Source organism: Mytilus edulis, unplaced genomic scaffold (assembly GCF_963676685.1).
Source record: "Mytilus edulis unplaced genomic scaffold, xbMytEdul2.2 SCAFFOLD_1002, whole genome shotgun sequence".
NCBI lineage: Eukaryota > Metazoa > Mollusca > Bivalvia > Mytilida > Mytilidae > Mytilus > Mytilus edulis.
Genome location: NW_027267929.1, coordinates 15,290 through 29,025, shown reverse-complemented (window position 1 = coordinate 29,025; position 13,736 = coordinate 15,290). Strand labels below are relative to the sequence as shown.

The 13,736-nt window shown below is 33.6% G+C and overlaps 2 protein-coding genes across 2 annotated transcripts; both read left to right on the top strand.

Moving 5' to 3' along the window:
* The first annotated feature begins 340 nt into the window (after window positions 1–340).
* On the top strand, window positions 341–5,949 carry LOC139506275 (uncharacterized). Its single transcript, XM_071295422.1, has 4 exons — window positions 341–481; window positions 3,525–3,791; window positions 5,127–5,321; window positions 5,567–5,949. The coding sequence occupies exons 1-4, from the start codon at window positions 376–378 to the stop codon at window positions 5,857–5,859; spliced, it is 861 nt and encodes a 286-aa protein (XP_071151523.1). The 5' UTR covers window positions 341–375; the 3' UTR covers window positions 5,860–5,949.
* A 3,060-nt stretch (window positions 5,950–9,009) lies between these two features.
* Window positions 9,010–13,387, top strand: LOC139506276 (platelet glycoprotein Ib alpha chain-like). The gene is made up of 5 exons (XM_071295423.1): window positions 9,010–9,013; window positions 9,471–9,626; window positions 9,710–9,736; window positions 11,270–11,461; window positions 12,783–13,387. The coding sequence occupies exons 1-5, from the start codon at window positions 9,010–9,012 to the stop codon at window positions 13,232–13,234; spliced, it is 831 nt and encodes a 276-aa protein (XP_071151524.1). The 3' UTR covers window positions 13,235–13,387.
* Window positions 13,388–13,736: the final 349 nt, after the last annotated feature.

The following is a 13,736-nucleotide window of genomic DNA, read 5'->3' as shown; positions in this document are numbered from 1 at the left end:
TATTTATCCACTCTCGATAGTTAAATTTTAAATATTTAAAACGTTTTAAATTTGAAAACTTTACTGTCTCGAGTGGATAAATATCGTATCACACTCGATGCAGTGTTGGAATTTATATTCAATGAACATCTTCATGATGATATTTTATAGAAACTTACTAAAAAAAATTTTTTTCAAAAATATTTCTGTAAAGACCTAATCATCATTATCTATCAAATCTGTTTCTGTTCGTATTCAAAAGCTGGATTTGTGGGGTCATCATGTAGTATCGGGAAGTACGAAATGTATAGTACTTTTTATCTAAACGATAGTAATCTTGCGTATACAAGTGTAAAGATGTGTCATGCACGATCTTAACGACATTAGATTTTGATAATGCATTATATAATACATTGTATTGAATTCGTTTGTACTAGGATGACGTCGTTTAGAATTGTACCTGTTATAATTGCCATTGTTCATCAAGTCTACTGCCAAGCAGGTAACACTAATTGATATACTGTCTAAAATTTTGTCAGTTACATTGTATAATGAATACTTGTTCATGTGTGTGTGTGTGTTGAGGAACTTGTGAAAACGTTGTTTATGTGTGTGTGTGTGTCTATGGACTAGTGAATACGTTGTTAATGTGTGTGTGTAGAGGGACTAGTGAAAACGTTGTTAATGTGTGTGTGTGTGTGTGTCTAGGGACTAGTGAAAACGTTGTTCATGTTGTGTGTGTTGAGGATCTTGTGAAAACGTTGTTCATGTGTGTGTGTTGAGGATCTTGTGAAAACGTTGTTCATGTGTGTGTGTCTATGGACAAGTGAATACATTGTTCATGTGTGTGTTGAGGGACTTGTGAAAACGTTGTTCCTCAGCTGCATGTGTGTTGAGGGACTAGTGAAAACGTTGTTCATGTGTGTGTGTCTATATATGGACTAGTGAATACGTTGTTCATGTGTGTGTGCAGAGGGACTAGTGAAAACGGTGTTCATGTGTGTGTGTCTATGGACTAGTGAAAACGTTGTTCATGTGTGTGTGTGTTGAGGGACTAGTGAATACGTTGTTCATGTGTGTGTTGAGGGACTTGTGAATACGTTGTTCCTGTATGTGTGTTGAGGGACTAGTGAATACGTTGTTCATGTGTGTGTGTCTAGGGACTAGTGAATACGTTGTTCATGTGTGTGTGTTGAGGAGGGACTAGTGAAAACGTTGTTAATGTGTGGGTGTGTCTAGGGACAAGTGAAAACGGTGTTCATGTGTTTGTTGAGAGACTAGAGAATACATTGTTTATGTGTGTGTGTTCAAGGACTAGTGAAAACGTTGTTCATGTGTGTGCGTCTAGGGAATAGTGAATATGTTGTTTATGTGTGTGTGTGTTTAGGGACTAGTAATAATTTCTATCATCACGGACCATATTGATATGTCTATCAAACGCTCACCAATTTGTGTTAAGCCCGAGTCCTACTAGACCACGATCGCACCACGCTCATCGCGATCTAAAATAAATTCAGATCGTGGTGAGGTCGCGGTATGAGCGGCATGACAATTTAAATTTCCGTTGCTTTCACGATGCTACTACGTCCTCATTATGATTCTACAACGATCCCGCTACGATTACACCACATTCTCACCGCGCTTATTCTGCGACCTCACTACGCTTATTAAGATCTTTCTTCGCTCATCACGTTCTCACCACGACCATACCACGAGTTATCCGATTGCAACACGATCTTACCACGCTTCTACTGCGATTATAGCACGTTCTTACCACGATTATACTACGGTCGTACCGCGATCTTACTACGTTTTCAGCAATAACGTCAATATCGTGTTCCATATTAATACAATTCCATTCCTTCTATTTCTGATTAATACGTAGATTTCGCGGAAACAAAACAGGCATGCCACCAAAAGATACTAGAACACGTGGGCGTGGTGTGGTGGGTTGATATAGAGGCAGAGGGAGCTCTGATAGTAACGAATCATGATCAAGAAATGTCGGACCGACCAATCCAACCTAAGTTACAACCTATTGCTGGTCCATAAAGCTCAAATAACGATATTTTAGTGAACGATAGCAGAGAGGACACAGATGTGTCAATAGATATAGGAATGTGTGGTATGAGTGCCAATGAGACAACTCTCCATCCAAGTAACAATTTATAAAAGTAAACCATTACAGGTCAAGGAACGGCCTTCAACACGGAACCTTGGCTCACACCGAACAGCAAGCTATAAAGGGCCCCCAAAATTACTAGTGTAAAACGGGAAAACCAACGGTCTGATCAATATAAAAACGAGAAGCATGGATGAGCCGTCAGAGAAAACGGATAAGAAGTCCTAATAACATACAGACAAACAAAACCTGGAGAGATTTGATATATTTTATGTGAAATGAGAATGATGGTTGTAGTATGAACGTAGTCAGGTCGCGAGAAGAGCGTGATGAGGACGTCAAGGGCGATATAGAATCGTACTATGGTCTTGCATATCGTGGTGTAGACGTGGTATAGTCGTAGTGGAAGCGTAGTTGGGTGAGAACGTGATGGTCGTAGTGAGGTCGTAATAACGTCGCTGTGAGATCGTAGCGCGGTCTCTCCGAATAGAATCACGCTTTCGCTACGCTCTCGCTACGATGGCACAGCGACTTTTGCGATCTTACTACGACCTTAGTACGCTCTCACTACGCTTCTACTACGACCTGATTTCGCCACGACCGCACCACGATTGTTTTGAACATGTTCAAAGTTGGCCACGCTCATCACGATCTTGAAGATATCAATGTAATCAATATGTAATCACTTGCATGAAACTGAACTTAATTGTACTGCTCAAATTATTGGGCGTCATAATTGACAATAAAAAAACTTTGTATTGTAACTACGATCATCAAAATTTGCATTTTTCACAGATCGTAGTGCGATCGTGGCCTAGTGGGACTGCGGTATTAAGACAATAATTTAAGTGAATCTTAATCTACTTTTCAAATAGAATATGGCACGCTATTTTGGTCAATGCATTAGATTTGCGTGCATTATCCATATTTGCGCGGAAACATCATTTTTGATATGTTTAAAGAAAAAGTTAGCGATATGTTTTGATTATTCAAACTTTATTGGTACCAATAGTATTTTGTATTGTATGGAAATTCGAACGATGTCATCAAGATTATTAAGAATGACAAAACTTGGCGAAAAAAACCCTATCTGTGTCCTAAAATACAGCACATTTCAAAAAGGAATAACCGAATTTGTGCTCATTTTAGAAATTATTCTATGACATGAAATCATGTTGTAAGAAACCTATATGTTTTTAGACGGGAAGCATTCAACATTTGTAAATATTCGAAGTAAGATTCAAACTTAATGACAAAATAACAGGGCAAAAAAAGAAAAGCGACAAACAACAAACAATAGAATGCAAATCACAACATAAAAAATCATGCAAAAACCGAGTTAAATGAATGCTGTAACGTTTGGTTTTAAACAGTTCTTGTACAGTAATACAGATATATAATATACGTATTTTTTTTGTTGAAGATTTATCATCATGTCCATCAAGAATTCAGCAACTGCAACACGTACGTGTCTATACAGATGCATGCTTACTGTTTGTCGAACATAAAGTGTCATGGGACGATGCTCGTAAAAGCTGCAGGAGCTTTGGAGGAGATTTAGTAATGATAAAAGATAGCGCAAAACAAAAGTTCATTTTGGATTCTCTGATATTCGAACATTGGAATACACAAAATATATGGATCGGTGCTACAGACAAGACTAAAGAAGGCGACTGGCGCTGGATAGACGGTATTAGTTTTAAGTCTTTTATTTATTTGTTTGTGTTTTAACTCTTCACCAGACTCATTTTTTGTACCTTAAAAGAGAACAACTAACTTTTAGATTATTTTCTAATTTGTTTTAGAATTTCCAAAAAAATTACAATTGAGTGTTTTAAGGAAACTTGATGGCCACTTAAGTATGTATACATTGGTTGTAATCCATGGTAACTTTAATGTATAAATACATGTATATGACATATATATATATGTTTAATGTTTTAAGCTGATACACATCTACGACGGATGATTTAATGAAAAATATTAAGTTTTTGAACAAATTCAAAAAGCAGCTTTCTGCGCCCATCAAAAGTAAGTCACTATTCACTTCGAGTAGCAGTAAAAGCAGGAAACCATTTCAAATTGTGTGATTTGTGACGTCACAGATACCACATGATAATTTTAAAGCACTGACAATTGATTCCTAAGGTGTGTCAGTAAAGAAAACCTGATTTGTTTGATTTTTATGATTGTCTGAGGTCTGCGACTTTGGTCTTTTGTCTTTCTTGGGTGCTCCGTTCAGGTCTGCTGAGTCAATATATAAAAAGGCGTGGTATAAATGACAATGAGACAACTCAGTCTTTTACCAGATACCACAAACGCAGAAGGTTATTAATCAAAGGTCACTGTACGGCCTTTATCAACAATGAGCTAACCCTTTAACACATAGCAAGCTCGAAAAATCCCAAGAATGACACTTGTAAAAACATCCAAGCAAGAAAACGAATGGCCTTACTTATGTACATAACAATAAACGAAAATAACTATATGATATACCGTATGGTAGCACTATTTGTGGCGCAAAGTTACAAATAGTAATTTTATTAGAACCCTATGAAAATCTTATTTTTGTTGTTGATTTGGTTTTTTGTTGTTGTTGTAAGCCTACATGCATTTGTAATACTTCGTCACTTTAACCACAATTGGAAAAATTGACGTATGGAAAATATTTTACAAAATTGTATAACCATAATCGATTTGATGAAAAACACGTCCCCCTGAGCCAATCTTAGATTCCGGTTTGCCAATTTTCAAATATCTTCGGAACTCTTATGAAAACTTTTTTATTTGAAATCGTTAGGAGATATTGAGTAGAAGATGCCCATGCACACATTTCTCATTAACTGTTTATTGAATGTCAACATGGTCAAATAAGAAAACTTTTTTGGTACAAACATATTTTCCTTTGTAAATCTTTGAAAATCACATTTATATTTATAATTATCTTTTCCAAAATAAGAAAGTCAATTTGTTTGACGGGATACACTTTAGTTTGTATTGTTTAACTGAATTCGTTTACTTTCAGGAAGTCAAGTAACATACGGAAATTTTGCGAACGGACAAGGTAATAACCACAACACAAGAAGATTTATATTTTCTGATGGTTCAAACGAAGATTGCGCTCTGATCAGACGAAGTGATGGTGGCCTATGGCATGATTATCCGTGTGCTTTAGGTTTAGGGAGTTTAGGATACCATTACACTTATGCCTGTGAATTCAGTAAGTAGCTTGCTATTCGGTATTGATTTTTCTCATTGTTGAAGGTCGTTCGCTAATATAATTGAATTGTGGCACTATATATGTGACAAAAATAACGACAACACTGTCTTCTTCACTCATTTAAAAACAGTATTATTTCATAGAAAATATATATATTTCTGTTGAGAACATTATTGAAATGAAGTAATTTTAAGATATGTATGTGAGATTTGTCATAAAAGTTCTTGTTTGATTATAACTTTTAGCTAGAAGTGGATATGGTACAACAATTGGTCCGACAAACCAAACAGGTTCAACTGATATTTCAAATCACACGAGTTCAATGGCGCCGATAACGAGTACTATTGAAACGATGGCACCGTCAACAGCTAATCCTAACATAGAGACGCCAGCGCCAACAACAGCTATGCCTAACGTAGAGACGCCAGCGCCAACAACGATGGCAAATATTGAAACACCAGCACCAACAACTCTGCCCAATTCGGAAACTCCAGCCGCAACAATGTCAAACATCATTGGCAAAAAACGAAGACTCTAATTTTTGTATTCTTATAAGTTTACTGAAACCTAAAGAAAATGTTGTTCAATTTGATCTTTACTACGATATTAAAGAAATGAACCTTTTCAATTTCAATTTTAATCTAAATCTATTTTTAGCGAACGATTTTTAGATACTTTTTAGACAGTTTGTTGACTAACGTACATTTTTTGTAGATTGCATTTTCATACTGTTATTGAAATCTAATAAACCAAAGACAATTCTTTAAAGCCCTTGTTACTTCAACAAATAATTGATTTTCTCGAGAAAAAAAAAAATTAAAATTTCTTCCACTTACAAAACTTTTACAAAGTCATTTTGGCTCACCTGGTTCATTGTTTTGTACATAATTCAGGCATTCAATTTTCTCGAAGCTCGTTTAAATTGTTTTACATTTGTCATGTCGGTGCTTTTTAAAGGCTGACTATTCGGTATTGGGTTGTCTCATTGTTGAAGGCCGTACTGTGACCTATTATAGTTGTTAACTTCTATATATTTTGGTCTTTGGTGGAGAGCTGTCTTGGTGACAATTCTTATTTTCATATGACACTTCAACTTCTTTTAGATTGTAAGTTATTCTTACATTCTACACGGGTGTCTAAAATAGCCTCATTTAATGGACCAACGATTCGCGTTCAGTTGACGTTTTCCTGATAACCATTTATTTTGTGATATTTCAACTATATTTGATAAGTTTATCACTCAAAAAGACTTTTTATTCTAAAATTGTCAGCGATAGCGTAATATGTAGCATGTTCGCTTAGCATATGAAACAAATACCAGCACACATAAATTGTATCCAGTGTTCAGATGTATATCATGCATATCAGACCGTACTTTTAAGTTAAAAAAAAATGTACCATTGAAACACATGAAGTTAGCAATAAAAACTGACACAAGAGTTATACAAAATATAGGTAACGCAAATTGACAACTTGAAGTTCAACTTTCTCACTAAGATAAAACAAACAATATTATCACTTAGTGTCAACAACTTAAAAGGTTGAAATACTTGACAATCTTCTGTTTGATACACAAGAGCAGAATGTTGTTCACAAAGCCTTTTAACTTTGAGATATGAATATTTGCTTAGGAATACAAGGAAGATTCTAAAGTGTAAGATAGTTCAAATACAAGGGTTAAAGAACCAACAGGTATCTAACACCAAGTCTTTCTAACCGGTGTCTTTCTAAGTTCATTTGATTCAAGATGATTCTAGTTTTTGTGTTTTTTCTGTTTGGTTTCGTACAGCAAGCAGTTTACAGTGCCGGTATGTATTTATTTTTTTGGATATATTTAGGAACATAGAAATATTAAATGACTTAAATAAAAACAGGGAAAAAAGATAGCCTAATCAGCGAAAACTCAATTTAAAAGAGAAATCATGTAAATCCGATAAATAAGATAAGAACATAACAACCTCATTATTTTTGTATTGTTCAAGCCAATAAGTTGAAACAAAAAACGCAAAAAAAACCTGCTTTACATACTAGAGTGACTCAAACATGTATCTCAAATTTGATTATTGAAGGTTCTTCATACAAATTATTGAGTAAAAGCATTTTAAAACTTGTTTTATGCATGGACAAACCCTGAGAAGATCGGTTTTTTCATACAATTTAGGAAGTGTATCCTTAAAAAAAATCTTCAGCTGCTTACTACATGTAGCTGGAAAAAAATATGTCTTCGCATTACGTCCGTGTTTTTTTTATTTTCCACATATTAAATGCAGTTTAATTAATACTCGTCTTTCTGTTTATCCTAATTCCCCAAGACACCAAATATGGATACATTTGTTATTTGATTGTGAAAATGTTGATCCATTCGTTTTTCGTAAAATCAGAAAAGAAGAAAGAAAGATTGAAAATATATTTTTTTATTGATGAAAATTTCTCGTTTGAATTGTTTTACATTTAAATTTCGGTGCCTTTTATAGCTGACTATGCGTTATGGGCTTTGCTTATTGTTGAAGGCCGTACGGTGACATATAGTTGTTAATTTCTGTGTCATTTTGGTCTCTTGTGGTGAGTTGTTTGATTGGCAATCATACCACATCTTTTTTATATTAATCTTTCAAAAATACGATCTTAGTACATTACAACCAGTTATGATTAAGATATGAGCTGTGTCGGATAGAAATAGACATACAGTGTATGCAAGTGTACGTATACTTGCATGTACATGCGGGAGACTTTATTATAGGGCTCTTCACGGTTAGTCCGGCCATATTGGATATATGGGGGAGATTTTTTAGAAAGAGGTGGAAATAGTATGAAAGTATGGGAAGCCCTATGTGTGTTTCCAAGCAACTGCTCTGTTTTCATGATGTTTTCCCGTATTTTTCACACTATTTTTACCTCCATTATGAAAATCTGCCCCTATCCAATATGGCCGAACTAACCGTGAAGAGCCCTATTGATGTAATAACATTTAAATACGAAGTCAAAGTGTGACAATATGATGGGCTTCAAAATATAAATATATTCATATATACATATCTATATTCTTAATATGTTTAATAAAATTCATTGAATAAAATAACACAAGGAAATATCTATCAAGTAAATTATACAAATGATTTTAAGACTAATGGTTTTAATTCAAGGTTAAAACTACATGTAAATATAAGTACATGTACATGTGGACATTAAGGCCATATGCTGACATGGTATTATAACAATTAATTAAAGAACTGGACATACGCATATTCTACAACTATAAATTGTAAAGATTGGTAAAAACAAGTCAGCTTGATAGATATTCATCTGTGTATCTTTAGAATAAAAACTATTATTGTCAAGTAATGGAAATTTTGATAATAAGTTATATTCAAATAAATATTATATATAAACTATTGCTTGCGCTGTTATGAGGAGACCGTCCGTTATGGACACTGGTCCAGACCGGCTTAATAAACTACTGTTCCAAATAACCAGGTGTTGTGTTACAAAAGAAAGATGACTGTTGGTCTGTGTTGTAGGGTTCTTGTTACAACCAAATTTTCAAACAGTTCTATACTTTCCATAGATATTTTCTCAACCCAAGAAAGGTTAAATAATGAATCAGTTTTAACATATTTTATTTGAAAAATGAATTAGAAACGAGTAAATCATAATTATGAAGTCTTATCTATAAAAAAAATTAATCAAAATGGGTAAATAAAAACGCATTGATAATTTGATATTCATTTGCATACTAAGTTCGATTTCTGTCCGATACAGCTCATATATTGTACATTTTGTAAATTTTAATATTATGTGACAGGGTGACATCGAGGATGAGTTTCATTTTATTTTAAAATGTCCATAATATGACAATATTAGAAAAATGTATATAAAAAGGTATTATTATACAAATGCATCTGTTTTTAAATTAGTTCAATTATTGTCAACAAAGAATGTATCGGAATTTTCTAATTTAGGAAAATATCTGAAATACGCCACAGATATAAACATTTTTATGACAATCTTCTGAATGATTTATACTATGTAATCTTGCCTCCGATTGTATTTAAAATGTTCTGTTATGATCATGTACATATTTATGATATATCTATAAGCTGTATTGCTTTTGATTTGAAATAAACTATGTAATCTATTTCAAATTTCCAGATCTCTCACACTGTCCGTCCAGAATACGGTCTCTTAGATATGTCCATGAATATCTCGACAGTTGTATACTTTTTGTCCGAGACAAGAAATCCTGGACAGATGGCCGAGCTAATTGTAGAAGACTTGGAGGAGATTTGGTAATGGTTAAGGATGCCAGTAAACAAGCTGTTCTACTGAATTATCTACGTATCGATCACTGGGATACTGATAATATATGGATAGGTGCCACTGATCAACAGAGAGAAGGGACTGGCGCTGGATTGATGGTATGTATAATTTCAATCATAGATACATATAACGTTTGACTATTTACTGTAAAAGTATAACTTAACGTGTATAAGCACATACAGAAATATAGGGCTAAATATTGAGTTACAGTATAAGACCAATTCATAGGAAGAATACTTCATAATAATATATTTTGTCAGTATAAAGATTCGTTCTAGGCCTTTTATAGCTGAATTGCGGTAAAGGTTTTACTCATTGTTGAATGCTGTACGGCGACATATAGTTGTAAATTTCTGTGTCACGTCTCTTGTAGAGAGTTGTATCATTGGCAATTATACCACATCTTTTTATATTTATAGCATATTTTTTTCTTGAATATAGTCATTTTAAAATTATAATACTCTCCACTGAACATCCATATTTTGACCATTCTTTTAATTTATTATTTATCAATTATAGAGTACGAAATCCTTAACAGTATAACAGGAACAATTTTACTGAACAAATTTATACACTTCGACAAATGATATTTCCTCAGTGATGATCTTCATGCCAAAAAGATTTGAAAATACCCAAAACTTATAAAACCGTTGACTAGCTGACAAACGAGTTAATCTAATTCTTGATAGTAATTTGGTATTCAAAATCTTTTTTTTTTTTTTATTCTCATGGTATTTCTTGAATATATATCAGGATCTGGATCGGAGAACTTTCATTTCAGTGGGATTTTAAAAACAAATTTATGCCATTTTTCTTATTTTCTTATTTAAGTTGTCCATTATTCTCTTATTCTTTGTACTTACTCACCCTTGTCCCCTTTGCTTCATTATTTAGGGTTATTTTTATCTTTTCTTCATTTTGTTGACATTTTGTTGTAAGTGTATTACTATATATTCTGAAAACTCCATTCAAATATTCATATATGCATTTCGCATTCCCGATCAAGTTATTACAACACCGTGACTGTAAACATTATCTGTAAAAACAAGGTACATATAAACTAAACTTGCGTCTAAAATATTAACAGGGAAATGATACAAAATGGTGTTATATAATTCGTGACACACCACTCAGGAATGTCAATGGCAAGATAACTCGTACCGTGTCAACTCGTACCTCTGCAAATTCGTACCGATTGAAACTTGTACTGCCAAAAACTCAAACATAAAAAGTGCCTAATATCCTGAATTATCTTTAAATTGGAGATAATATTCCGTTAACTTTATTATAATGTATATCAAAATGAGACAGCTAATATCAACAAAGAAAAAAAACAAAAAAAAACCAAGCAAATAGTTATCCAAGATACCAGGATTATAATTTAGTACGTCAGACGCGCGTTTCGTCTACATATGATAAGACTCATCAGTGACGCTCATATCAAAATATTTATAAAGCCAAATAAGTACGAAGTTGAAGAGCATTGGGGTCCAAAATTCCAAAAAAGTTGTGCCAAATACGGCTAAAGTAATCTATTCCTGGGATAAGAAAATCCTTAGTTTTAAACTCTTCATTTATCTTAGTATGTCAATTTATTAAATCAACATACATCATCTTTTTTATTTATGTAGGAAGCAAGATTTCTTATAGCCGATTCGCAGATGGACAAGGAAATAATCACAACTCAGGATTTCTGTTTGCAAATGGCGGCAATGAAGATTGCGCACTGATCAGACGGGATGATGGCGGTCACTGGCACGATTATCCATGTCAACCAATATTTGGAGCTTTTGGCTATACATATTCGTATGCCTGTGAATTCCGTAAGATATAAATATAGTATATTCACTCTGATAAAAAAAAAAAAATGCGTTAGCCCTCCTTTTAATTTTTCTTGATGATTTAAAATTCACCATTTGGAACTCTTGTAGCAATCCTCTATCAAGGAAATCATGATAAGAAATACAAGCGCGGGAATATCGTATCATTTGGGAGATACATACTCCGTATTCAGGCGCTGCTGGAATGTTGCTATATAGAAATGAAAAGTTCACAATTCTATTAACTTGGTGAACAAATGAATATACTTTTTAAAGAGTGAAGTTGTATACCATAACGTCAAAACATGAGGACCCCAAAACGGTATTGAAAACAGAAGAGAACATTCCAAATTCATTGTAAGCGAAGCCAGCTTTTAATTCAAATTAGTCGTGTGTTCATTTAAAAAAATAAAGACTATACATCGATATATACATATTGAAAATTAAATGTATTAACAAACTTAAGCAAAGGTTTGGTTCTTGAATTACTGACATCTGCATATGAAAATTTGGTAGTAGTACTGATTTTTTAATTAATGAAATGCTTATTGTTGACTGTTGTAAATTTGCATATAATAGTTGATTACACCGAAGTAATTTGTTTCTTGTCGATGGTTAACCATGCACTATCTCTGTATGTCTAGTTGGGGCATGCACAGTATGACCTTCAACATAGAGCAATACACATACATTTATCAATTATGAAATTTTGACAAGATCAATACGTTATATGTTGACCTGTTCAGATTATACTAACCGAGGACGAAGTATCCGGATATCAAAATGTTTGATCTAAAACAAATTAAGCTTCAGTTGGATCTGCTTGTTTTTCCCCCGTTTTAACCAATATTTATGTGTTATAGCTTGGAAGCAAAAAAAAAAAAAATAAACGGTAAAAAATAAATAGTTTAATTTGGACCTTAATGTTTAGGATTTTCAGTAATGGCACTATTTATGTGTTACAGTTATTACAGTAAACATGTACGATGTGTAATACTTATGCCGCATACACTAGATGTGATATTAATAATACTTATAGCACATAAGTATTAAGATATGTTTTCATTATAGATAGAATTGACAACATAGACACTATGTATAAAAATGATTACAATAAAAGCGAGTGCTTTATAACACACAGTATGTGTATTCTGCATAGTGCTGCAGTAGTACTTTGTGATTAAGAATCGCATATCAACAGGTATTGAAATTACTAAAAATACTTAAAACAGCCTTTTTTTTTGCCATGTAATATTATCACCATCAAATTGAATGTTTAAAACATTAGATCTAACAGGCGAATTGTTATTTTTTTCTTTTGTAGCAAAAATTAAAATGGCTACAACACTGGAGCCTATGATCACCATGTCATCATCAACAATGAAGACGATGTCGTCTTTTAAAACAGTGCCAACGACAACCATGGCTAATGTTGAAACCCCAGCACCAACAACAATGCCAAAAGCTGAAACGCCAGCACCAACAACTACCATGGCAAATGTTGAAACTCCAGCGCCTACAACAATGCCAAAAGCTGAAACGCCAGCACCAACGACTACAATGGCTAATGTGGAAACCCCGGCGCCAACAACAATGCCAAAAGCTGAAACGCCAGCACCAACGACTACCATGGCTAATGTGGAAACCCCAGCACCAACAACACATTTACCTAATATTGAAACGCCTGCGCCGACAACAGCTCAACCAAACAAAGAAACTCCTGCCGCCACCCTTCCTCCACCAACGGCTATAATTGGTCGCAGGAGGCGCCGATGAAAACTCTTTTTATCTACCAGTTATCTTTAATTATTGATTATTACGAACAAAACAATTGAAATGATAATGCCATAGCCATTGACTATATTACGTATGTTGATTATGTGTCAAAATTGAATAGCGCAATGATATCGTCATAGCAGTCAAAATATTAAAAAATGAATAATTGTTATAATTGTCGAATACATTCTAACCATTTTGTTCTTCACAAGCTATGAATCTATTTACATATCTAACAATTTATGAGGATATATAATGTGGCATAAAAAATCTAATGGCATTTGAATTTGAATATATTACAGAATTATAAATCTACCAAATAAAATCTCCAAAGTATTTTTACGGCATTAACTTTTTGATACCAGAAATGGTAAAAGTTTGTTTCACATACCCCCTAAAAACATTCAAGTTTCTTGTATCATTTAAAGTACTTTCGAACAAATATTTAGCCTGTCGTTGTTATTTCTTGCTATATACAATGTATCTGATTTATTTTTCGTTC